The sequence below is a fragment of the Salvelinus sp. IW2-2015 genome, linkage group LG2, assembly GCF_002910315.2.
Source record: "Salvelinus sp. IW2-2015 linkage group LG2, ASM291031v2, whole genome shotgun sequence".
Classification (NCBI taxonomy): domain Eukaryota; kingdom Metazoa; phylum Chordata; class Actinopteri; order Salmoniformes; family Salmonidae; genus Salvelinus; species Salvelinus sp. IW2-2015.
In genome coordinates, this window is record NC_036839.1 from 5,150,303 (window position 1) to 5,178,273 (window position 27,971).

General features: G+C 42.6%; 1 protein-coding gene across 1 annotated transcript; it reads left to right on the plus strand.

The window, feature by feature from the left end:
- Window positions 1-47: 47 nt before the first annotated feature.
- On the plus strand, window positions 48-27,971 carry cavin2a (caveolae associated protein 2a). The gene is made up of 2 exons (XM_024000734.2): window positions 48-793; window positions 23,959-27,971. Exons 1-2 carry the CDS (start codon window positions 239-241, stop codon window positions 24,838-24,840), a joined length of 1,437 nt encoding a protein of 478 aa, XP_023856502.1. The 5' UTR covers window positions 48-238; the 3' UTR covers window positions 24,841-27,971.

Below are 27,971 nucleotides of genomic sequence, written 5' to 3' on the forward strand. Positions count from 1 at the left end.
TGTAAAAAAAAAAAAAAAAAAAAAAAAAGGGGAGGGGAGGGGACACCAAAACAACCAAGAGGAGAGAATCCCTCTTCCCTTCTCAGTCCTTCTCTGGAGCAACAACAACAACGTCAACTAACTGACAGAGACTCTTCACACCTCAGAACAAGTCGGTCCACATTATCCCTCCACTTCTAGCCCTCTAACTTACTTAAACCCTTCAAAAGAGGACATTTAACACCTCCACCCTGTGGCCATGGGAGAAGACTCATCGCACGCCGAGCGCAGCAGCAGCAACAGCAGCAGCATTTTGGTCAACCCCCAGCAGTACCAGGCACAGCAAGACAACATGGACCTCCTGGTGTCCAGCTTCAGCCCGAGCCCAGCTCCTTCGTCCCCCACCAACACCCTCTCCAGGCTGGGCTTGAAAACCCCTGGGAGCCACGGACCTGGAAGTCCCACCAGTCCCACGGCCAGGGACCAGGTGAGCGCCATCACAGTGGTGGCTCTACTCGACAAGCTGGTCAACATGCTGGAGGCAGTGCAGGAGAACCAGCAACGCATGGAGTTGCGTCAGGCCGACCTGGAGGGTGCCGTGCGGGGGGTCCAGGGTGACGTGACYCGCCTTTCCAAGAACCACACCAGCACATCCAACAGCGTGAACAAGCTGCTGGAGCGCTCGCACAAGGTCAACACCCACATGAAGGAGGTGCGGGAGCGGCTGGACAAGCAGGCGTCACAGGTGAAGCGGCTGGAGACCAACCATGGACACCTGCTCAAGAGGAACCACTTCAAAGTTCTCATCTTCCAGGTAGGGATGGAGTGGCGGATGGAGGGATGGGTTGGATGGATGAGCTTTTGTGTCAGGGGAATAAGGGAAAAGCAGATGTGAGGAATGTGTAAGGGTGCGTAATCTGTGTAGGGGTTGTGAAAAAAGAAGGGGGAAGAATGTTAAACGTGTTAAAAGTATCTGTTTGTTTGTGTGCATGTGTGTCAATTGTGTGAGCGGGAGAACAGAATGTCAAAAATGTTTGTGAGAATGTTGAAAGTATAGTTTGTTTGTGAAAAAAGAAGGGGGAAGAATGTTAAACGTGTTAAAGGTATTTGTTTGTTTGTGTGCATGTGTGTCAATTGTGTGAGCGGGAGAACAGAATGTCAAAAATGTTTGTGAGAAGTTGAAAAGTATGAGTTTGTTTTGTGTGTGTGTGTGTGGTGTGTGTGTGTGTGTGTGTGTGTGTGTGTGTGTGTGTGTGTGTGTGTGTGTTGTGTGTGTGTGTGTGTGTGTGTGTGTGTGTGTGGTGTGTGTGTGTGTGTGTGTGTGTGTGTGTGGTAGTATCCGTGCAGCGTGAAAGCTAGTGTGCACATTGGGAGTTACTGCAAGGGTATGTAAAGAGTGTGCCAGCCTCCTTCTGTATGTTTGCGTTCTGTGCAGCTGCAATGGGCCTTGGCAGCTGTGTGAAAGTGTGTGAGGAGGAGAAGCGGATCTCAAATCAAATGAATACAGCAAAATTCAGACATGGAATGCATGCAATGTGCTTCACAGGAAAAAAAAACATAAAACGTAATGAAAAAAGAAATGTTCATATTACAACAAAACAACAACAGGATAAAAAACCAAAGTAACAATAAAAACTGAATGACTAAAAAACACCTTAATAAGGAAAAAGCAAAGCTAAAAAGGTGTTGTTTTTAAGATCTTTTAGAATAATGTGTACAGTTTCGGCCCCTCAGGTTCTCTATTCATGGTGGGAAAATGTAACTACGTATAAAGGAAGTGGTGTTTGAAGACTCCATAGGATATGAAGAAGAGGAGAGTGTTGTGTGTGTGTGTGTGTGTGTGTGGTGTGGTGTGTGTGTGTGTGTGTGTGGTGTGTGTGTGTGTGTGTGTGTGTGTGTGTGTGTGTGTGTGTGTTGTGTGTGTGTGTGTGATGTGTGTGGTGTCAAAGAGGGTAATACTCTAGATCTGTCTACAAGACCAAACCCCCCTTATGCATAATGATCTCAAATGTAGTTAAATTAGATTTATGCATTTACATTGAGTGACTTTATCTTGCTTGTCCTCCTCTGAAGTAAAAAAATATATTACTTGATAGACAAAAATATATTTCTATGAGTAATTGTTTAATAAAATAGACATTTCCCATTTTTCTGAGCATACAATATAGCTCAGTATTTATTTTATACAATCTTTTAGTTCGTCATTATCAAGGGTGCCAATAATTTTGGGGGTGACCGTATACATAACATAACAATAAATGTATAATATAAACATATATGAACTAACTGTACTGTAAGTCACTTTGGATGCAAGTGTAATATGTGACTGTGATCCCTGCAGGAATTGAACCCACGACCCTAGCATGATTAGTGTCACGCCCTTACCAACTGAGCCAACGCATAAAAGGTGTGATCAGGTGATTTTAATACTATTTGCATAGTGTTTCCCAACCGTACTCTTTGCTCAGTCCTAGCTCCATTATACCAAATATACTGAATCATTGTGTGGCCAGTATATTCTCTAATGATTGGATAGGGCTCGATATGTGTTCAGTTAGGAAAAGGGTGAGCCATATTGACACAGGCTAAGTCCTAAAAGCTCCTAGGGACTGATCTTATCTGGTTACCCAGGTACTGGATGGGTTGGATTGGTAATGGTTGCTATTGTACTATGTTCAATAGCAACAGGTGCAAATACTGCACATTGGCTCGAACGGCATGACTCTAGTCTAATGGTTGCACATTTATAGTTGATTATCCACAGGTATTTCCTATAGTTGTTCGTTCTGTGTATTTCTGTGTTTCTCTACAGTTATCCTCTCTCTTTGTCAATCTCTCTCTCTCTCTTTCTCTCCCCCTGGCTGTTCCTGAACCAATAAACCCCAAGCATGTGAGCAGCCTCGCCACAAACCACCTATCTTTATCATTTGAACGTGCAGCTATTCCTCCTTTCTCAGACACCATCAGAGGATGCCATTCTGTCACACACCTCTACAAAGTACACGCTATGAGTCACAAACAACGTGACTCACCGATAAGGCATTTCAATTCTTACTCCACGCCCCTGAGCKCTCTTTTGTCTCTTATTTGCTCCTGGCCTAGAAAATGTCTCTCCTCTGACTGACGGATTTCTCCACGTATTAATTGAGAACACACATTGCTCTGTACATGCCACCCGAGGTGAAAATGCCACCATGCCGCTCCAAAGGGCGCTCAGTAGATATCCACCGCTCTGGGCCAAAGGAGCACTGACCAGCGCTGCCATGGATAGGCTGACAGGTCCCTGCCGCTCGGCTGCTTTTCTCTACGTAACTGGCTTTAACGAGGCCGGGGGAAACTGTAGTCCTTAATTACTGTAATTTGGCCCATTGTTTGTTTGTGTTTGTGCTCCAGTGCTTTTCCTGTCTCCATATTCTCCTCTTCCCAGCCACAGAAGAGGAGTATTTCAATGGCATGTGCTAGTTTCTGTTTGTGACAAAGTAAGTTGTTGATTCCAGGGAGGTGAAAGGTCTTGGATTGGCAAGAGGGTAAACGTTCATTTATATTAAAATGGGAAACAGCGATAGTAACACAATCGTGGTATGCAACATACTTTGCTGGGCAGTTCATATTTGTGTGTGTGTGTTTGTGCATGAGTGTGCGTGCACGTGCATGCGTACATGCATGTGTGCAGGCATCTGTTGTGGGTGTGTGTGTGTTTGTGTTCATGTGTCCGTGTGTGTGCATGCATGTGTGCAAATTTCAAGATAAGTAGTAGGATTGGCAAGGTGGTATGGGAAGGGAAGTCCTCTGAGAGCTCATTAGTGTTTATGGGACATTTAATCATTGAGAGGCATGGAGTGACAACAACAGTGATGACCTTCTATCACACACATTATCAAAGCACATTTAAATCCAAATGTATCGAATGAAAACACACTTCATACCCAAACTAAACATGCTGCATCACTAAAACAATACACAGCCTCGTCTAAAGACGTTCTATAACACATTTGACTCATGCAATTTTGTATTACAGTGTATTCGTGCTGGAGAACGCATGGCTGATGTTGTGGGATCTTTGATCTTTCACATTGTATCTGTCATTGTGACGTGTACGCTGGGAGTCGGGAAGCAAGTTCAGGGAATCATTAATAAATAAATTCTGCTGAGGCACTGGAACCTGTCGAGCCAGCTGATGCGCGGGAACCTGACGAGCCGGCTGAGGCATGGGAGCCTGACGAGCCGGCTGAGGCATGGGAGCCTGACGAACTGGCTGAGGCATGGGAGCCTGCCGAGCCTACCGAGTCTTGTGAACCTGTCGAGCTAGCTGAGGCATGGAAGCCTGTCGAGCTAGCTGAGGCTTCCTCGGTAGACTCGGCAACGGACGCTTGACGGGCCAACCGGGTCTTGTAAACCTGATGTGCCGGCTGAGGCATGGAAGCCTGACAAGCCAGCTGAAGCATCCCCGGTTGCTCCGTTAGTGACACCCGGACCCGACGTCACCTACACTAACAAAAAATAAATAAACACTCCCTGATGCTTCCCTTTGGGGAGGCGTTATTCTGTAACGTGTACGCTGGGAGTCGGGAAGCAAGTTCAGGAAAGCTTTAGTAAATAAATTAACATAGAACAAAACAAGAAACACACGTAGCGTACAGACATGAACACTGGAACGGAAACAATAACGCCTAGGGAAAGAACCAAAGGGAGTGACATATGTAGGGAAGGTAATCAGGCAGGTGATGGAGTTCAGGTCAGTCTGATGAGGTGCTGGYGTGCGTAACGATGGTGACAGGTGTGCATAATTGTAAGGGGTGCGTACTGGCGGCAGAGAAGTCAGACGCAGCAGAGCAAAAACTGTGTTTCCAACGGCGCAGTTTAATAATAAAAACCCACCGGAAAACAGAACAATCAATAAATGGGTACAKAACCCGACRCACACCAGACATAACGTGCACAAGCACTTACAATAAACAATACCGGACAAGGACATGGGGGGAACAGAGGGGTAAATACACAACATGTAATTGATGGAATTGAAACCAGGTGTGTGGGAAGACAAGACAAAACAAATGGAAAAGGAAAGGTGGATYGGCGATGGCTAGAAGACCGGTGACGTCGACCGCCGAACGGCGCTCGAACAAGGAGAGGGACCGACTTCGGAGGAAGTCGTGACAATAATAATGAGCACCCTGGTGACCTCGAGTGCCGGAGAGGGAGTATACGTGACAGTCATTAGTATTTTTAACTAACATACTGTACTTGAACCGTTGCATTCTATAAGTAAGAAGGAAACACTTTGGCATCATATATTTAAAAAAATCGGACCATGCAGCTCATCAAATTGAAGAGTTCAGTAGTCAGCTTCAATTAATTAATTCATTCAGTTTTATTTTGTTAGCTAACAGACTTTTTACTGCCATTGTCACAGAACTCATGACCAAAGGTCTCTAGGCTTGTCACCATTAGTGGCAGTGAGTGAGCACCTGTATTTGTCACGCCTGCTCCCGCTCTTCCTCTCTGGCGCTCGAGGTCGCCAGACTGCCTATCATTACGCACACCTGTCACCTTCGTTATGCGAACTTGCGCCTCAGTGGACCCACCTGAACTCCATCATTATTTGATTGCCTCCCCTTTATCTGTCTGTTTCCTCTGTTTCATCCCCGTGTCAGCATTGATGTCGTTACTTTGCCCCCTGTCCAGACGCTGTTCCTGTCCTCTTTCATGTCCGTAGTTTATTAAATGTTCTTACTGTACCTGCTTCCTCTCTCCACCGTTGATCTTCACAGTATTAGGGTTTATTTAACAAAGTTGTTTATACAGGATAAGGCAGGGCCAGTTAGCTGCCTTACACAGTTTTTTTTCTTCCATTTTTTACACCTGATTCAAMTCATCATTCTTAAAGACCATGTTCCAAATCCTTAGAAATGCACCCTTCCCTCCTTGTTTTCTTTAAATAAACAGAACTCCGTAAGTGACTGGATAGGTACAAAGCCCATACCTTAATTTGAGCCAGTTTCACACAGCAAGAAAATATTATTATTAAAAAAATATATATATTGTTATGTGACTATAATTATTTATACATTTTGATAGGACATTTCCCTTTTCCCTTTTATAGGACATTTTTTGATACATTTTTCGTTAGCGCAAATCAAGTCTGACATTTTAAAGTAGAAATTACGAACTTTAGAAGCCTTTTAAAACCTTAAATACACTACAAGTGTAAGGTTCTGTAATTATTTTCTTAGTCAAMCGTGTGTTCTGTTTCGTTGTGTTCTTGAACGTAGCCCTGTTTCTTTGTGTTCTTGAACGTCGCCCTGTCTTTCATTTTTGTTCTTTGTTTTCACCTGTGTTAGTTACTCACCTGGTCTCATCAGCTCCTTATTTAGTTCAGTTCATTCTGTTTGTGCCTTTGTGAGGTGTTGTTCGTTTTGACTCTACTAAGCCTTTTCCTAGCTCGTTTCTGAGAACTATTTATAGCCTTCAGTCCTAGTTTTGATTTACTTGCCTGTTTGCCCACCTGTGTATGACCATTGCCTTCCTGTGACCACAATGCCTGCCTTCCGTGAAGGCAAAATAAACACCTGCCGCGCTCTGCGTGTGAATCTACACCCTTTTCTCCCTGAGTATTCATTACAACAAGTTTGTATGTCTTGCTGTGCAGGAAAATTCTTGCAACAACAGGATGAGCAAATTAAGAAATGGCATCTGTAAAAGCAAGGTTACTACCCCATTACTCTACCAACCATTACCAATCCAACCAATCCAGATCTGTGATTAGTTGAAGGAAGGTACTGTGGAAAGGAAGGATGCATTTCTACAGTATTTGAACCATGCCCATCATTTGAACTCAAGAAAACCTGACTAGAAAGACATTTTCAAAACGTAGAACAAATCTCCAAATTGGTTACACTTGTAACACAGCAAGTCTCATTCAAAACAGTTTTATTGTGCATTAATTTTGTTTGAAAAAATCCTTCACCACACAACCATTTCTTCAAAATTTAAATGTTTACTGTGAAACATCATGAGAACATTGATTTAATCACCAAAACGCAACATAATTATATATCTTCAATGTAGTTATTTTAACAACCAGTTAATCCAATAGCAAAAAATGCAAGATACGTGTCAAAATTGCCTTTTGAATATATGCTACAGTACTGTAAAGTATAGTACATTACACAGTTTTCACATTTTACAATACACTTGCACTACCCCATTCAAATTGACTGAGCATCAAATTTCATGTGAGATTTGGTATTTATTAGGATSCCCATCAGCCGCTGCAAAAGYATCAGCTACTCTTCCTGGGGTTCACATGAAACATGACATCATACATAGTGCAGGACATTATTAGTCAAGGACTGAAATACATCAATTTAAATCATCACACGTAGCCTACATGTATTGTTCAGATATAATTATAACATAGGTGTACTGTAAACAAATTAAAGAAACAATGTTTRGCAGGCACTACTTTGCATTTTGGCCATAGGTTCTCATCAACTTTGCAGTAAATGTCCTCATTGTTCATCCACCTGCAATTTCACCAGATGTCGTCAAGGTGTGCCGCTAGCGGCACGTCCAGCCCAAAGAGGTGTAAAATCAAATCATAATAGTGATCATCTTAAAAGTACATTACAGTATATATATCATGCTTTATGTTTCTACTTTACATACATACATTTTCACTATGTACTATAGTTCTGAAAATCTGTAGTAGAAAAAACAGCTTAAAATCTATAGGTTTACCAAACGGTTTAGTGATTATCATTTAAGAGTAGTCAGATTAAGTAATAGTAAAATGTATTTTAACAAATGAGAAGACAATCATATCAAAATGAACGTGAACATTGCATTGCGAAAGGCAATTACTTTATATGAGCATGTATTGTAATGTGAAACATGTATTTCTAGATGAAACACTAATTACGTTTGGTGAAAAAGAGACTATCATTTTGGGTGTTACTGTACTTAGTCAACTGAAAATGTGCTTGAAGATTTGCAACAACTGCCTTTTTGATTATCTGTTTTGAGGTGTGTACTAAGAGTTGTGAACATTGTACCACACACTTTTGAAAATTGCACCAAAGTGACTGAAAAAAAACTGTAACTAACTTGAGGCCTTGCAAATCAGTTACAGTCCCTATTACACTCTCATATCCTTCTAATATCCATGATCCACAAGGTTGATATAGTGTAGACGTGTGTTATTCAAAGTATGCATAGTCAACTCTACAGCGTCTATGTTATACAGCAAATCTATTTCCACAGGTCCAAGCACAAGACCAAAACTGTCCTGAGGGTATAGCCATGAATTGTGTGTGTGTGTGTGCGCGCGCATGCGTCCGTGCGTGCGTGCGTGCGTGCGTGCCAAGATCTCAAAGGTGTTATGTTTCAGTAGGCAGGGCTCACGTACAAATACCCTCTCCTTCCAATAATTTTGTTTTTGTCTCTCTCTCAAACAACAAAGCCTTTTGTTTCCTTATCCCCCGATGTGCATGGATGAGTTTTGTTCAGTGACAGCTACCGCAACATGAATGTGGGCCTTGAATCCCAACACTCATCTGTCTTGTGTTCATAGGCACCAAACGGAAGAAAACAGACTGAAACAGGGAGGGACTATCACTCATTTTAATTTTCTGTTGCATAATCAAACATAAAAATAAAAAAATGTTGCGTGCCCTAGTCTATTGAACATGACCCTGTTTCTGTCATGACACCTAATATGTCTGTCCCTGTCTGTGGAGCCAGAAAGACCTGCAGACTTAAATGAACAAATATGTTTGTTTACCCTGTGGCTCCTCCCTTTGTCATCGTTCTCATTTTCCCTTTGTGGTTCATTCCTCTGTTAATCTCCCTCTTTTTGAACAGGCTACGGTGAGAGAGAAGTCCAAAAAAAAGAAAGAGGGAAAGAGAGAGAGAGAGAGAGAGGTGGAAAATAGAGAGTTAAAGAGAAAAAAAGACAACAGAGGTGGACAAAGTTAAAGAGCTGAAAAGAAAAGTTCAGGAATAGAAAAGGGGAAGGAGGTATGTGAAGGCAATTAGACAAAATGAAAACACAAGGAAAGGTTGACATGAAGTATTTACTGTTCATTTTTTTATTGTTTATTACAATTTAGTTTAATATCTATTTCATTTGCTTTGGCAATGTAAATATATGTTTCCCATGCCAATAAAGCCCCTTAAATTGAAATTGAAATTGAGAGTGAGAGAGCGAGAGGCTTCTTTAATGTATTTGTCTTGAGGAGTGTTAGTTATTTCTACCCTGAGTCCTGCTCTTTTGCCTTTCACCAATTCAGGTTTGACAACTATATGCGTCTCACTGTTTCAGTCTCCTAAGACATTGTGCATACTGCCAATGGCTGTCAATGATTCCTTGTGTGCATGGGCGGTTTGACAACCCCGGGTTACTTTGTTGCACTCAGGGATGTGCATAAATGACAAAATATAATTAGAAAATACAATTACAAAATACCATAAAGATCAATGTATCAAAATAAACTGTAGAATGCATGTATTTTGTAATGTATTTCATTAAAATGCATGTATTTTGCATTTTAAAATACAAAAATAAATGTGCAAGTAGCCAGCCCAAACAGCAAAAACATTCTCAGTAACAGTTACAGAAACATTTCACTTGCTATGTCTATGATATGTTGTTTATCTACCTTTGTTGACCAAGTCACTCTCTCTGCTAACTGACAAAAATGTAAATGTATATTCTAAAATGAACTACAAAGCCCACTGGGTATTATCAGAGCCATCTATTTAGAGGAGTGGTCACCAACTTTTTCTGATTCAAGAGGCAACCCGAGATCTACCACTCAGATTTTTTTTTAACATAACTAAAAACGTCATAATGGCCGAGTTTGTACCTTTAGACACATGAAATGGTTCAAAATGGGATCACTTCCCCTACCCGTCGTGCAGTACAGGTGAATTGGGTGCACCTAATGCCAATAGCGCGAGACTAATTCAAAATATAGGAACGCAAGTCTTTAGTGTTGGGTTTTTACAGAAATGTTTGGCGATTGACTAAGAATGCCTTGGAGATTGACCAGTCAATCACGATCGACAAAATGTGAATGTCTATAAAAATGTGTATTTTGAAAATACCAATTACAGCTCTCGAAAGTATCTACAAAACACATTGGACTGTAGTTCAGCCCTGTTTAATATCAATTACAAAATACTCAGAAGTAATTGAAATACATACAGTATTTCAATTACATGCAACAGAAATACTGCCCATCTCTGGTTGCGCTTTCAATTCTCTRTTGAAACATTATCACCTAAGGGACAGTATAAGCGTATTGGAAACGAGCCCAAGCTATTGTATTATTCAATAAATACTTAAATAATACTTTCTTTTGGACCAAGTTAAGTCCATTTGTATGCTGTGAGGGCTAGAATTCAACAGTTCAGTTAAGGTATCAAGATAAAAAAATATATTTTGCATTAATGGTAAAAGAAAAGAGTCCCTATAGACCCATAACTCCCAGAAGTGTGTGTGTCATGACTCTTACGCACACACACCGTGAGCGATTTGGTTATGTTCCGCATGCAGGTGGTGACTTTTCTGAATCTAATTGAATCTAACACCCAAACAAGGGCACTGCGTTCATCCACCTCTGGCCTGCTCGCCTCCCTACCTCTGAGTAAGTACAGTTCCCGCTCAGCCCAGTCAAAACTGTTCGCTGCTCTGGCACCCCAATGGTGGAACAAACTCCCTCACGACGCCAGGTCAGCGGAGTCAATCACCACCTTCCGGAGACACCTGAAACCCCACCTCTTTAAGGAATACCTAGGATAGGATAAAGTAATCCTTCTAACCCCCCACCCCCCCTTAAAAGAGTTAGATGCACTATTGTAAAGTGGTTGTTCCACTGGATATCATAAGGTGAATGCACCAATTTGTAAGTCGCTCTGGATAAGAGCGTCTGCTAAATGACTTAAATGTAATGTAAATGTAATTGGTGGAGAAGAGGTGACTGGGGGAGACCAGCGAGGAATCAAACCAAGCCATAGAGTTAGGAAAGAGAAAACAATTGTCATTTGTCAGTGGCCTCAATCCAGATGGGATTCATGTGAGTTATCTTGCTTCTCTTTGACATTTGAACAGTGGCACAGGCAGCCATTCATCCACRCTCCCAGGACAAAGTCTCAAGGTCCAAAAGTTAGGGGCTGAGGAAAGCAAAAACAATAGCCCACTTTTACTGTTTTTGATTCCAACCAACTAGGGCTCGAGACAATTCTTGGAGTTCTCTGCTTCGATTTGACCTTTGACCTCGCGTAGACGTTTCCAAGTAAAAACCAAGTAAACAATGCAACAATCAAGAACTACTCTGACAACAAAAAAGTGTATTATCTCCATAGCTGCTTATCGACACAATGGCCATGATATACGCCCACGCCATTGTCCTGAAACAATGCTAAGAACAGAACAAGTTCAATGTGCAAAAGGGCTAACAAGATTAGCATAGGCATCCCATAGCTTGGCATGTCAACAGGATGTTTTGATGCCACTCTACGCACCGGCATTGAGTTGGTTAGCACGTTAGCAGCTTGAGCTTGGAGTTGAATTGGGCATTGTATTTTTGTAATTGCATAAGCTCAGTCATGCCTTTTTTTTTTTTTGTCCCATTCGGTATGGGTGGGGAAGAGGCCCTGAAACTTGTTGTGCCATCCTGTGTGGTCACTTAACGGGTAGGCATGATGAGTCATTATGTTGTATTGACTTGAAATACGGTAAACTACGTAATGCTGACATGAGCGTGACATAACACCTAGGATGCTTCATATCAAGTCTATGACAGTTGTCTTCAGTAGACATGCTAATCTGTCTTTACCTCAGTTCATATTGGCTGTTCAATCAGAAAACCATCATGTGACGGGGTTGTTTTGCCAGTGTGTGTGTCTGTTTGTCTGTGTGTCTTTGTGTGTGTGTGTGCGCGCTTGCTTGCATGTACTGGTATGTGTGTGTTTCCCCTGTTCATTGTTTTGCCAGTGTGTGTGCCCATGTGTGTTAACCTGTTTCCCTTTTCCCCTGGTAATGTACTGTATGTTTTACTAAGGTAACAGCCAATCACATGGCTGATCTCTCCACACACCAAACGACAGAAACCCATTTCCTTCCTTCCTACGGCCCTGTTGACACGGGGGGAATAAATGTTACGTAACACTGGGGTGTACCCAGTGGAATCCCACAATGCTTTGCGGCAGGCTAATCAAAGCACATGCAGATGAAGTCAAATTTCCATGGAAAGAGGCTCAGGGAAGAGGCTCCAGGTTTGTTATTTTCCCAGGACAAGGGGACGTGATGACACTAATGTCGGGAGGGGGAGGAGGAGGTGGCTGTGGAGATAAAGTGGAAATGAAGGGACTGAGATGGAGGAAGGGTGAAAAGGTGAAGAAAAAAAGAGAGTGACATAAATACAGAGAGACAGAGACAGTGAGAAGAGAAGAGAAACTCAGTGCTTTCGAAATGAGTTCGGTGACTTTTGGTTTGTGCCCAAGTTGTGTGTCGAGTTCATCCCTTGAGGGGATGCGTTAATACATTTGTTTGAATGTGCATCGAGCCTTCTTCCTCTCCATTCAAGCCACACAATAACAGGGCAATCAACCAAGTATCTCTGAGGACTCAGACTTAGTTTGTCTTAGTTTCTCCGTTGTCTTCTTTCTCCTTCCTTTGAGCACCTCCCATGCCTCTCTCCTGAAATAGTGTGTCTGTCTGTGTGTGTGTGTGTGTGTGTGTGTGTGTGTGTGTGTGTGTGTGTGTGTGTGTGTGTGTGTATATATGTGCCGCTGTGTGTTGGTAAGTAAGTGATGTGACGTGGTGCCCGCTCGTTGACGGAGTCCCCAGTTGGCACCTGACTCATTGTGCCAACCCACCTGTGCCAACCGCCGCCCCACAGGAATCAACTTGCTAGTAGATTTGTGGAGTGCTCAGAAAATACACTTGTTCTCCATAGAGACCACATTAAGTCTATGTATGAGGCCCAAATGGCACCCTGTTCCCTATCGCGTTATATTCCCTATACACACCTGACTAAATATGGAATAGGGTGTCATTTGGCAGCCCCTCAAAAAAGCATTCAGGATAGATAGACCCTCGCTTCACGGCTTGTTTGCATGTGGTTTGGTGTTGTAGAGACAGGGCTTTGTTTTAAATGTAGGCTATGAAATCTGGGTAAGGGAAATGTTAAGCTAATGTATTACCCTAGAGATATGACAGTTAATACACCGGTAGGCTAGATGAGCTAGGTGGATAATGCAATCCCGAGAATACACACATGCATACACAGACATATGCACAGGCACACACCCACACACACACGCAGTAGAGGAAAGACAGTACTTTAAGTGTGCCTCTTGAATGACTTGAGATCCAAAATATTGTTGTTGTTGTTGTGTCACTGTATCAAACGGGGACATAGACGGAAGTGGCTTGTTGCTGCCAGACTCCTTGCTGATCTCATCAAGCCAGTGATGACACTATCGTGCCACACCCATACTTCTTCTAAAGAACATAAAGAGTCTGCAGGATTGGCTTACATTGCCCCCTTCGTCAACTCAGAGTAGCTGGTCTGTCTATCTCAGGGGACCTTTCTGAAGAGCTACAGTGTACTGGGTGTGCAGGCTTTTTATCCAGCTCTGCTCAAACAAAGTTGAGTTAATATAATCAGGTTTGTTGGATCAGGGTTGGAGCAAATACATGCACAATTGAACAATTAAGTTTAGATTAGTGAAGCAAAAGCATCTCAATGATCGTGTAGGCCGTCATTGTAAAGAAGAATTTGTTCTTAAATGATTTGCCTAATTAAAGAAAAGTAAAAAAAAAAGAAAAAGTAAATGACACACACACACACACACACAATTATTGTAGGCATCCTGAGTGGCGCAGCGGTCTAAGGCACTGCATCTCAGTGCAAGCGGCGTCACTACAGTCCCTGGTTTGAATCTAGGCCGTATCACTTCCGGCCATGATTGGGAGTCCCATAGGCCGGTGCACAATTGGCCGAGCGTCGTTCAGGTTTGGCCGGGGTAGGCCATCATTGCAAATAAGAATTTCTTCTTAACTGACTTGCCTAGTTAAAAAAAAGGTTAAATAAAAAAATATCCACTACTAAGTTGAGAGTCCCAGTTTAAAAGTTCTAATTGCAATAGGTCCCAATGGATACTGGGTCATAGTGTGAGGTCCAATGATGTGTTTGAATACACGCACAGCCTCACAAATGGACACACACACTGCACAGGGAGGTCACATCAATAAATGGGTTCCTGTTATCATTTACATACCTTATGTCAATGCCTAACATCTATTTGTAGAGAAGGCTGTTAAAACAACAGCCAGTTATTCATAATTGAATTCCTTCTCAAGCATTAAAGTCCCTCTCAAGCATGTTCAGCAGTGATTTTAGCATGTAAATCTTGATGGGGCAAACTCCTCCATTTTTTTTGTTGATGCATGCCATMAAAGCCACAACACAACACTAAAACATATATTAATTGCAGTATAACGATGACAAACGGTGCCCAAAAACTGTTAGGGCCTACATAAATCTGTCCCAACAGCAGAGTTTTCTTTTCAGCACCATGTGAATTCTTACCACTTCTCCACCTGGCTATCAGTGAAGCCTTGTCTGGCAGCGAAACAGTTCATTCAGCCTCATTTACTGCCTTTTAAAAAACGTACTGTAGCTGATATGGCTGACTTGCTTATACAAATGTGGTTTCTACTGACAATTGAGATGTACAAACTATGGCAGAAGGGGACAACGAGCAGATTAGAGGCAATCCATCGTTTTGATTAAGACAATGAGCGAGCTAGGAAGGATGTAGTTAATATAATTATTTGTTCAGTACTTTTGAAATGTACAGCGACAGAATTCAGAACATGGGCCGTTCTTACAGTGTTCTCCCTGTACACTAATTCAGAACCATAGGATAAATAAAGGGGGCATATAAGCAGACWATGAAAGCGCTTAGAAAATTCAATGAAGACATTTCTCTAAAACAGGCTATTGGCTACATGTGCACCACCAAGTCAGAACAGTAGAATCAGTTAGGCGTGGGAAAGGGACCAAATTAGGCACATGGGATACTAACAGCTTACTACACAACATACACTTAGAATTACTTTCTTAGCTATAGTATGCATTTCTCCCTGGCATATTACATCATTATGCAGCAGCATACAAGCTATTTTTGGACTCACCTTGTACTGTGCTGACTTGAACAGCAAGGTGGCGTGGCAGTCCTTCGTGGGCAAATGTTGTCATCAAACTTTGTCATCAAGGTCTGGCATTCTCTGGTTTCATGGTATTTTCAAGACAACTGTGAACACTGAACAAAAACAAGGTTTAATCAGGACACCAGTGATCTTCATGTCGGTGCTCTAGAAGGTGGTCCGAGTTCCCGACTTGGAATTCCGAGTTGGATGACCGTTCAAAACGTATTTTCCCAGACGGAGCTCGTTTCTTTCCGTGTTCCCAGTCATCTTGAACTCTGTAATCTGAGATTTCCCAGTTCCAAGTTTCCAGTTGTTTTGAACACAGCAGAAGTCATGCTGGATTGACAGCATGGGTAATGTATTCATTATTTTCTGTCCCATCATGTTGAATGTTTATCCTTTTAAGCTTGGAAAACAGACCCTTAAACCCAGACTTGGACAACACAGTGACTCCACTGAATAGCAGGCTAGTGATTGCTTTGCACTGCTGATTCCTTCCAAACCACTCATTGTTGAATTTGTGATTTCCAACTCGTTGTGTAATGTTTATGTCCAATGGCCGATGAGCACCGATACATTTTATCTATAATTTCTCTTCATAATTTCTCTTCTTTTGACAAGGATTGAAAAGGATTTGCCAGTAGATTGTCGACTTGATTCATGATGATGACTGCTAGCTTGCTAGCTAAGATTTGGAAAGTATGTTGACATGATCAGTCCAATCAAAGCTACGGTAGATATAATGTGATTTGACGTTCTTTTATCTGTGGTCAGTGACATTGAGCCTTCTTGGACTTCTAATGTAAATCTATGGCAGCACCCAAGGGGCTTGAATTTTCATGCTCTACCCATAGATGTTGCAGAGTGACAGAGCACTGAGCCAATCACGCCGCAACTAGAGAACATTACCAACCCCTATGCCTCATATTTTCCGCTGGCTGCCCCACCACCACAGAAAGCACTGAGCTAGGCTGAAACACCTGCATTTTGGAGCTGCCTTGGTCAAGAAAGCAAAAAAGAGAACATGTTTGCATGGAACTTTATTAACTCAATTATTTTATTTTTTACATTGTTTGCAAAACGACATGTGACATGTATTAAAAATGATTTGGGGTAGGGGGCAGTATTTTCACGTCCGGATGAAAAGCATGCCCAGAGTAAACGGCCTGCTACAAAGCCATGAAAGCTAGAATATGCATATTATTAGTAGATTTGGATAGAAAACACTTTGAAGTTTCTAAAACTGTTTGAATGATGTCTGTGAGTATACTCATCAGGCAGGCAAAAACCTGAGAAAGAATCCAACCATGAAGTGAGAAATCTGAGGTTGGTCAATTTTCAACTCAGCTCCTATTGAAGATACAGTGGGATATTGGTAATGTTGCACTTCCTAAGGCTTCCACTAGATGTCAACAGCCATTAGAACCTTGTCTGATGCCTCTACTGTTTAATGGGGCCAAAGGAGAGAGGATTGAGTCAGGTCTGCCATGACCTGAACATGCTCTTTACCATGCGCGTTCACGTGAGAGCGAGCTCTGTTCCATCGCAATTCTGAAGACACAGGAATACTCCGGTTGGAACATTATTGAAGAATTATGTTAAAAACCTCCTAAAGATTGATTCAATACTTTGTTTGTCATGTTTTTACGGACTGTAATATAACTTTTTTAACTTTTCGTCCATACTTTCCGCTGGACCTTTACGGAAAAAGCAAACCATGCAATAATCTGAGGTCGGCGCTCAGAGCCCAATCAAGACAAAAAAATATCCGCCATATTGTGCAGTCAACAGAAGTCAGAAATAACATTATAAATATTCACTTACCTTTGATGATCTTCATCAGAATGCACTCCCAGGAATCCCAGTTCCACAATAAATGTTTGATTTGTTCGATAATGTCCATCATTTATGTCCAAATAGCTACTTTTGTTACCGCTTTTGGTAAACAAATCAAAACTCACGAAGCGCGTTCACTAGTTTCAGACAATGTCAAAAAGTTCCGTTACAGTCCATAGAAACATGTCAAACGATGTATAGAATCAATCTTTAGGATGTTTTTAACATAAATCTTCAATAATTTTCCAACCGGAGAATTCCTTTGTCTTCAGAAAAAGCAAATGGAACGGGAGCTACCTCTCATGTGAACCTCTGACTCAATCCCCTCTCATTCAGCCCCCCTTTACAGTAGAAGCCTCATAAATGATACAGTATCACTGTATCTTCAATAGAGGCTGAGTTGAAAATCGACCAACCTCAGATTTCCCACTTCCTGGTTGGATTTTTTCTCAGGTTTTTGCCTGCTATATGAGTTCTGTTATACTCACAGACATCATTCAAACAGTTTCAGAAACTTCAGAGTGTTGTCTATCCAGATATACTAATAATAGGCATATATTAGCAACTGGGACTGAGGGCTGCCCAGAGGGTTTACTCTGGGCACCTTATTCATCCAAGCTACTCAATACTGCCCCCAGCCATAAGAAGTTAATGCCAAAGTAACATGCTAAACAGCCCCACCTGCCCTGAATGACGGGTCACCACTGAACATTTGGAACATTGCATTTGGAGCTACAGTTGGAAGGATAAGTATGGGTGTGGCACTCGATATGTTTGTCATCTCTGCGCTGAAATGGGGACAGTTGCTTCTTTTCATCAACAGCAGGAAGGAGAAATGGAGGGAAGGGAGTGGATGGTTGATAAGAAGGAAGGAAAGAGGGAGAACAGGTTAACCCAGTGAGGTCTGGTTGAAACTAGACCTGTGCCCTGAGGTGCTAACTAGGGCTGTGGCGGTCATGAAATTTTGTCAGTCGATCATTGTCAAGCAAATAACTGCTGGTCTCACGGTAATTGACAATGTAATTAACATAAAAACATTTAGCATCTCCTGGCTTCCACGCATAACCTACAAGACACTGATGCAGACCTTTGTAACATCTACATTTTAAAAAGTATAATACATAAATGTAATATACACAATCACAATAAATCCATTATTTATTTTAGACAGATCTAAAGAAACATGATATGAAGAAAATGTAGTCTACTTCAGAATAACAGAATACCATACTCTGAGTTGTCCTTATTTTAGGCCCTGATATGGCTATGCTATATGTGACCGACCGGCTCAATTCGGTCTTATGTAATAGCAATTTAAATTGTGTGTTTTTTACATTGGATAAAAGTAGAAACTCAGAGCTATAAAATGTTATACCACACACTATAGTTGAGGAACAATGGGAAAGTAATTCTGCTTTGAAAGTTGATAAACTTTCACCTCACTTTTGAGAAAATGGCCTTTGAATGTTTGGTACACCTTTTAAATTATTATTTTTTTTTTTACACCTACTGGAGAGCTCTTCTTTGGCTACACACATTCAGCATCATTCGCATCCTCTTAAGCTTTAGCCCCACCCATCTCTTTAAGGATTCACATGTGAGGCTGAGGAGTAGGGTTGATCCGAGCAATCTGTCCTAACAACAGCAGTCAAGCACCAAAGCTAACTGGCTAATGTTGGCTTGCTTGCTAGCTACTTCCAGACAAAAATGAGAGAACAGCTCAGTGACCATTTTACTCACCCGAGCAGAGCTGGTTAGGCTGTTTTATCTTATCTTGAGCGTTGGTGACTGCAACTGTGCTGCTGGCAACAATTTGATCATGCTTTTTTGCCAACGTTCACTGACACCGGCCATATTCAACAGGTGTTAAGCGTTTGTAAATGTGTCAGTTATTCTGAGTTCTGGCACACTCAGACAAGAGTGCTCTGAAATCAGACTAGATAGCCAGAGTGAATTTATCAGCTACGTCTATCAACAGTTGTTGCAGTGACATCATGATCATTCTATTGAAATGGTTACTTGCATAGTGGAGTATTTTGTTAAGACACGTAGCTAGATAGATAGCTAAACAATAAACCATAATCCCAACTCGTGACGTTACTACCCTGCATGAATCTGCAGGTAGCTAACCAACCAGGTTCATTATTAGCTAGCTAATATCAGGCTATAACTAGCAAAGCAAATGGCTCTGAGATACGAATAATATTACTACACAGATCCTACAAGTAACGCTAGCTAGGGAGCCAGACAGCTAATGTTAGCTAGCTAGCTAACAGTACACTTTAACTTGAAATGAAAATGACTTTGACAAAATTAGAAACGTGTAACATCTGAAAATGTAGCTAGCCAGACAATCTTGCTCGTATACATGGATGCACGCTTCTCCCTGTCACAGATGCCACGGTTGCCCTTAATTTGAAGATGTAATCCTGAGACAGGTGTTTTCTCCATCCCCTTAGTTATCATACTCTAATTCCACTGATTTCAAAACTCGGTCCCCAAGAAAGTGGAGAGCAATAGACGATACATTAAAAAAACACGTTAGACAGGATTACCTAGACATACAGACCAGGTCAAATAGACAGAAGAAGGCTATATGACAAACCAATCCAAACTAATTTCTCAGCATGTCCAGCCCACTCAATCATGGCTGATTTAAGAATTGTATTTGTATTTACAGATGGCATACAACTTTGTTATTAAGGCACATGAACGTTCACATTTTCGAGAAGGCATTTCTGTCAAAAAAGCGCATTTTGATCATTTAAAAAAAGTTTACATTCAAACGGCTCTCCTGTGAAGTAGTGACCCGCGACATACGCCTAGTTTCCTGAATAGGGTCACATTGTGGAAAAAGTCAAGGGTCTGAATACACAAGGCATTGTGTATACTTAATTTAGAGTTATTTATTCAACTTTAGTTAGGATAAGAACGTTGGGCTACGTATTTGATTAGAATACATTCTAAGGCTTCTAAGGCTTTTGTTGCCTCCCGGGTGGCGCAGTGGTCTAGGGCACTGCATCGCAGTGCTAGCTGCGCCACCAGAGTCTCTGGGTTCGCGCCCAGGCTGGGCTGGGTTCGCGCCCAGGCTCTGTCGCAGCCGGCCGCAACCGGGAGGTCCGTGGGGCGACGCACAATTGGCATAGCGTCGTCCGGGTTAGGGAGGGTTTGGCCGGTAGGGATATCCTTGTCTCAGTATGTAAAATGTAATAAAATGTATGCACTCTACTGTAAGTCGCTCTGGATAAGAGCGTCTGCTAAATGACTAAAATGTAAATGTAAAATGTTTATGATGTGACTCTAATGATGATTATGAAAAAAGTCTAAAGCTGCACACAATTCATCAGTCTCTCATTCACAATTTGACAAGCACTTGATAATCATCTCACCAAGCCTCGAATTTTGCAGTGGCACCCCCCTTGTGTGACCGTAATGCCCCTTTAAAAAAATCCATGCCTTTTGTTGCCAATGTGGCGGTTGTGCCCTTGGGCTGAATATAATAATTATAGTTCCCTTCTCCCAGCTGCACTGCTCCGAAGCACCTCTCACTCACATGTCTCTGTGGATTTGTAGCCAATGCTCGTCACATGATTGGGTCCATCTCACAGGCATTTCAGCTAAGAAGTAGGCTACAAATCCAGGCTGTATCACAACCGGCCGTGATTGGGAGTCCCATATGCGGCGCACAATTGGCCCAGCATTGTCCGGATTTGGCCGGTATAGGCCGTCATTGAAAATAAGAATTTGTTCTTCACTGACTTGCCTAGTTAAATAAAGGTTAAATAAGAAATGCACACAAAATTAGTGAATGAAGACAGACACATGGGGGGCGCAACTGCGCTCGTCCCTCTCATCGAATTCCGAGGCGCATATTGAAGAACTGTCCACATTTAGCCTACTTTTCTCAGCCAACAAGATGAGTAGGCCTAACGAAAAGCAAAAGCACTAGCCTATGTCAATCTACTATCCGTCATAGTACAAAAGTTGACCTATGCTATTGGTCAGCTGTTCTTCTGTGCAATAAATACATTTTGGATAAGGTTAATGTGCCTGGAACGCCTGAGAATCCTGTCAATCTTGATTTACCTAATCCATATTAAATACACATTAGTGCATGTAAGAATCATTGCCTCAAGCCAGAGTTCAACATAAACAATCATATTGATTACCATGTCAATGGAGGCTTTGATAAAATGGGTCTATCCATATGATGTAGAAATTAGTAAAACTGTGAATCCGCGCAGCATTTAGAGGCACTTCCTTTAAGCCGGAGCCTCTAAATAAAAGGCTTTGTTCTCCATCCTGAGGAACTCAAAAGAACAGGACACTGATGATAGATTTACCTCCACTGTCACTAGAAGCTGCACATGTTTGGAATCTGCCTAATTCCACCTGAGCTGTGAATCATGTAGTGCGTGGCTCAGGTAAGGTCCTGGGTATCTGCAGGTTAATATGGTATTTCACGGTGAAGTGGCATTTCATATATTTAGTTAAGGCTGGTGATGTATGATTATTGGTTGTTTACTTTGCGTCAATGTAAATAGTCCCTGTGGCCATTTGATGAATTGTTCAGCAGTCTTATGGCTTGGGGGTAGAAGCTGTTAAGGAGCCTTTTGGACCTAGATTTGGTGGTCATCCAGGTGCAAAGAGGAGAAATATCAATGTTTGACAAAAAATCCAGCACACCGGCGTTCCTGTAWGCTCCACAATGTATTTAATGGATTTCAAAGCAGTGTTTCTTTCCATAGACTTTCATTAGGCACCAAATGGAAGCGAACAGACTGAAACAGCAAGTGAATACCTGGACTTGTCCAATAAGAAACACTAATTTCATGTTTTCCTTTACACAGYATTTCAAAGCATTTTAAGTTGCATGCCCTAATGAACATGACCCAGGTTATTTTTTCTTCAAAGTAACATGGTACATTAACATAATTGTGTTTTATGTAATACAATACATCAATGTGTCACAGTCACCACCTCAATAAAAAAGAGAGGCCTCTTCAAGGGGCCTTTAGTCTGTCAAGAATAATGTTCTTTCCTGAAAGGGCGTACAATTGGTGGTGAGTTAGTGAGTGATTGATGGGGGAGGGCTGTTCCTGTCCTTCTGGTTGGTCCCTAACTAGACACTAAGGACAACCTATTGACAAATGGCATGGTCAGAAAAGCAATGTGTGGCATCCTTCCTATAGCTTCCAGCATTCTTCCATGCTGTGTAATACATGATGGAGGGCACATTTACTCATAGTTTCATATACTAACACACATGCGGAAACACACACACACACACACACACACACACACACACACACACACACACACACACACACACACACACACACACACACACACACACACACACACACAGTAAATACAAAGGAGATTCATTTCTCAAAGATAGTTTGGGGCTTTCCAATATACCCACTTTACACACACACCACACACGCTTACTTTCCACTCTGGGTCATTTACTGAATCCTGACTTACTCAAACATTTGCGTGAATCCACTTTTGACACAATTGCATGATTGTCGTAGAAGTTCAAGTTACGTTGGCATATCTTGAGCCCCGAGTGAACATGTGAAGAGATAGATGCATGCAAACAAAAAAGCAGCCAGGTCCCACCAGATCAACTACAGTGTTAGACGTTTGTCCAGATCCCCAGGACATTGGGAGATGTCTTGTGCATGCATGCAATTCAATACTGTTCACTAGGGGCAAAGCGAGCACCTATTAGTATMTAGTAGGCTTGCTAGGGCATTGTGGATGGGATAGACAAAGGGTTTAAACTGTGGGCTATGGTTTTGAAGCTCATGGGTTCAATCCCAGTGCTTGGCACTGCTTTTTATTTCTATTTATTTTCCGTTTTAACCGTATTCCAAACCCTTACCTACTTTCACGTCAGCATTGACATTTATCAATGGGTGTGGCTTGTACCTGCAACTAGTACTTTTGAGTACCTAATGCTCTGGAAGCTGTCAGATGACAAACAACCAACGATATACTGTAGCTGCTTACCTATAATATATGTGGAGGAGGTGTGTGTGTGTGCGTGTGTGTTTGTGTGTGTATAAAGGGATAGAGAGAGAAAAGGAGAGAGAAAAATAGGGAGATGGAGGAGCATAGAAGGAGGGGAGGAAGAAGGAGGTAAGATGACGAGAGAAGACAAACAAACAAAGTTGTTTAGATACCTCAGGGGATTCAACTACCCTCTCTTTTTAACACTCCTTTTTCTCAATATAGCAATTCATTTTTTCATGGCTGGAGAGAGTGAAGGAATAGAGGAGGGAGGGGGGAGACTCGTGCAGAGAAACAGGTAGGAATTCCTCAGATGTCTGCAGGAGTAGAGAAAAGAAACATGTGGAGACTGGTTTCTTTCTAGTCAGCTCTTACTGAAAAAGATGTGCACAACATGTCCAAAACTGTTACACACTTGAACCTTGACATTCGTTAATGGCTGCCAAAGTATACAGCGGCAAATGATGTACGGAGAAATTAATTGAATGTTTGCGTGGATTATGTGCATGTGTGGTTAGAAATATTCCCATGAGAGTTTAATTTTAAAATAGCAGCATAAAAATGGCATACATGTAATTTTTCAAATTTTGCGATTACGTAGGAACTATTTGTTCTGGAAGAGGGTTGGAGATGTACTGTATACTGGCTCATTATTGCAGTGCATATGCACAGTTTGATTTATGTAAATTAAACATAATTATAGATGCTATTGATATACATGTGTGTATGTATGTTTTATTGCTGCTACTTATATTTGACAATCAAAAACAATGATAGTGTGCATGGTTTTGTGTTAATCCACTTGATTAATAAGTCATGACCTAAGGCTTGGTTCAAGTGATCATCCCATTCCTTCACATGACCACCTTCCTAATCCTAACACTCTCCCATCTGTATTTCAGGAAGACAACGAGATCCCCTCCAGCGTGTTCATCAAGGACTCCCCCAAGACCCCCCAGGCCAGCCAGCTGGAGGACAACGCCCCTGCGGTGCCTGCCCCATCCGTCGCCGGCACAGACGCCAACCGCTCCCAGGAGGAGGGTCTCCATACCATCAGCTTGTCCTCCTCCGACGATGATGCTGGGGGTCACCACGAGGAAGACGAAGCCCTGGAGGAAGAGGCAACGCTGGGTCTGGGAGCATCCCGGCCCTCCGTTGAGAGATCCAGAGCAGACCGGCTGAAGCGTTCCAGCCTGAAGAAGGTGGACAGCCTGAAGAAGGCTTTCTCACGCCAGAACATCGAGAAAAAGATGAACAAGATCAGCACCAAGATTGTGCCGACAGCGAGCCGCGAGAAGATCAAGAAGAGCTTCACACCGAACCACCCAAAGAGCCCTGCCTCCAAGAGTTCCTCCTTCAAGGTGTCGCCCATGACGTTCAATGTGAAGAAGATGCGTGGCGAAGGGGAGGACTCAACCCAGCCCGGAGGCTCGCCTAGCGGGCATGCCCACGTGGATATCCCTCCCCTGGGAAGCATGGATGGGGATCTACCCCTGGCCGAGGTGCATTCCCAGGAAGGGCTGGGTGTGGAGGGAGGAGAGGAGCTGGCTAGTCCCTCTAGCACTGGGAGCGTAGAGGCCAAGCTGACCTTCAATGGAGAAGCAGGGAGCCTGGACTATCACCTGACCACTGATCGTCCGGCGGGGCTCGCTGTCCCGGAGCATGATGATGATATTGGAGAGGAGGAAGAGGAGGATGACGAAGAGGATGAGAAGGAGAGCCCGGTGGAGGTGAAAGCTCCCATACCTTCTGCTACTGGAATCACTGTGGAGCAAGCCTCTTAATCGCATCCATCTCATCCTTTGCTCCTGCACATCCCCTGCCCTCTTTATATTACCATGCCAACAGTATAGTCTTCCCTCCGTCTTTCCAAACCATGTTTCCGAGATATCTCCAAGACAGACACGCATGCACACACATGGACACACACACACAATGTATATACACAACATGAACGACGTGTCCTCAGCAGACCTATTCCTGAAAAAACTCAAGCTCCTGTGCCAGCGATACAGGCCATCCCCATGCAGCTCCCTTTCGCTGCAGCTCTCTTTCGCCTCCAGCCCTGCATGTATTATTGATCCAGGAGATCCATGGGCTGATCCCAGATCACCAACCTCCCCTTTAGAGATCCCGAGTGACCCAGAGTTATCAAGAGTGATCAAGAGATCCCGCATCAGTTGCTCCTGCCTGGTGTGTTTAACTAGCTACCCTTCTGTGGGGCTACCTTAAGAAAAGAACCAGTGTGCCAAGAGACTATTACTCACCTTCCCAACTGGAACCTTGCTTCTGTTTCAAGAGAACAGCACATCTCCAGTACACTGAGCCAACTATCTCTCTCTATTTGTCTGTCTCTGCATGGGCCTCTCTGTCTGTCTGACAGATCGTCTCTTTGTTCCTCTGCCTCGTGTGAATGCCGGTAAATCTCTGGCAAAAAAGGTAAAGCCCCAGAGTTTGGGGATGGTAGCCTGTTGCCAGGCAGTCTGGGCATTGGTATGGGTGGTAGCTAGGTTTCTACAGCAAGGTTTGTGTAAGGCTGAAGGGCTATAGGGGCTGTAATATGTTCAAATGCTATGTCTGAAAATAGCTTCTTATCTTCATCAAGGATATTTTTTTATTATTTCAGAGAGCGGGTTCAATGTAAGAAGGGGGATAGGGAGGAAGTACGACGAGAGAAGGAAAGTCGTTGAGAGTGTTCGGATGAGTCAAATACATGTGGCAAATGCATTGGAATAGTCCCAAAAAAGTGCAAACTCTGCACCTCAGGCATGTGGGTGAAGCTGAATCAAGCGTACCTCAGCTATTTGAATGTTTGTGATACATGTATTTGACCCATGTCTTGATGTAACCACACAACCTGAGTGCAGGGTAAAAAAAAAAAAAGCCATATAATTGAGGCAGTTTTGTGCCATCCCTACCTTAGTTTATTTGCCRTAATAAATACTAACCAGAACTCACAAAAACAGTGTAAAAAAACTGCTTGAAATTGGTTCATAGTTCACTAGGTACAGACCACAACTTCAATATTTGGGGAGAGTAAGTTGATATACAGTAGCTGTCTTGTGTTAACGTCTACTGGAGCAGCATTGAGACAGGTGAAGACTACCTATGACCTTAATAAAGACTCTACATACTGGGACTTTCCTAAACCACCCTATGTCAGGGCAATTAGAATCTTATGTATATGTACATATTCGATTATGGGATTATCAGTGGGTATAATGATTTATATAGAATCATGTTTGTTGAATACTGTCAAACTTTATTGGGGACTGTCACCTGAGTATTGTACTTCCATGATATTATAGTCTAACAATGTGGACTTTTGGAGTTGATCACTCACTTTATGCTATTCAAGGTTTGAATAGCATAAACAAGCATAAACAAGCATTTACACATTCTTATTTGGTTGAAACACACACATGCACACACAAAACCTTAAAGGAAGACTCCACCCAAAATCTATTTTGGTATTTGTTTCATTAGTCCATTGTTGATATAGTCCCAAAATGTTTTCCATGTCAGCAATCAAGTTAAGGTATATAACTTACAAAATRCAGAAATACGACGGGTATGATGATTGGTGGAATTGTCCTTAATAAACTAGCACACATTTACAGAGGCACCCACACAGACATTCACACACATGCCCCAACACGCACGGAAGCCTTCAAACTTAGGCCTACACACGCTGGTGTGAGTAATTGCTGTCCGGGAGCGAGGAATTCCTGCATGTTTTAGAAGATAAGAGTGATAGTGAAAGATTCCATTCCTTTAAATGCTCTCCTTTTGGAATCGACTTGCTCGCATCACTAAGGGAGGATAGTACATCTAATCTATGTGCAGCACTTGCCACTGACTTGTGGCTACTGTTTATGCGGTTTCGTATCCATAAGATGGAGGGAAAGGAATGTAAACCCCTCTGTGGGGAGTATATACAGTATCAGCCTGAACTTCATGGTTAGCATCCCCTAGCCTATGCCTTTCTGATGACAAGTGCCTTGCAACCAATCAGTGCCTAGTACACACTTAGGGGCCTCCAAAATATATAGGTGTCTAATGAAATGTAATTAAAAACGGCATGAAACCATTAAGCAGATGATGTATTGTTTGTTATTTCTCAGTTGAGAGAGATCTTGAAGAAAGGGAAAGAGAGAAGGAGAGGCAGAGCAGAGAGGCATTCCTGGGTTTGACATATGACTCTTTGGCAGCCCATTTTTCACKCACTGCCCTCTCTGCCTGGACGTGGCGGCAGGGGGAACTGGGGCCCTCATGGGCCACAGGTGTGTTGCCCCCAGGGAGGCCCCTGGGCACTGGCTCACTAGGAAGGAGGGGAGGAAGGGAGGGAGGAGGATACGGAGGGTGATAGAGAGTGCCTGGGCAGGGAGGGCAGAGAAGGGGAGGGGTAAGGAGTGTAGATAAGTTAGAGAAATATTGTTTGGACAGTGGGAGTAGAACAGAGAATGGGGCAGGTTGCGTCCCGATTCTCCACACTCGGTGTCATGAATTTAAAAATGGTGAAAACTCCCTCCAGSTAATGCCAACACCAATTCAATTATTTGAAATCCATGATTGGAGAATAAGGACCCGTGTTTTGAGAGGAGGTATAAATTGAAGAGAGATATGTCCAACTGTTTGCGCACCGGCATGGCCTTACATTTTTTAACCACAAGCTATATACTCTTTCTATCTATCCATCACAGAGACATCTCCTCCTCTTTCTCTCCCTGTTGCTCTCTCACACAAACGCACACACACATTCTCTCTCTCCCCATTTGTCTCGCACTCATCTTTCTCTCACTCTCTTCTAAAGCGCAGCCAATCTCCAATCAATGGTGTGTATTCATGGATGCCAAGGGAAGCCAGGCTTCCCGCCCACAAAATGTACCAATAAAAAAATACAAAATAAAAATGA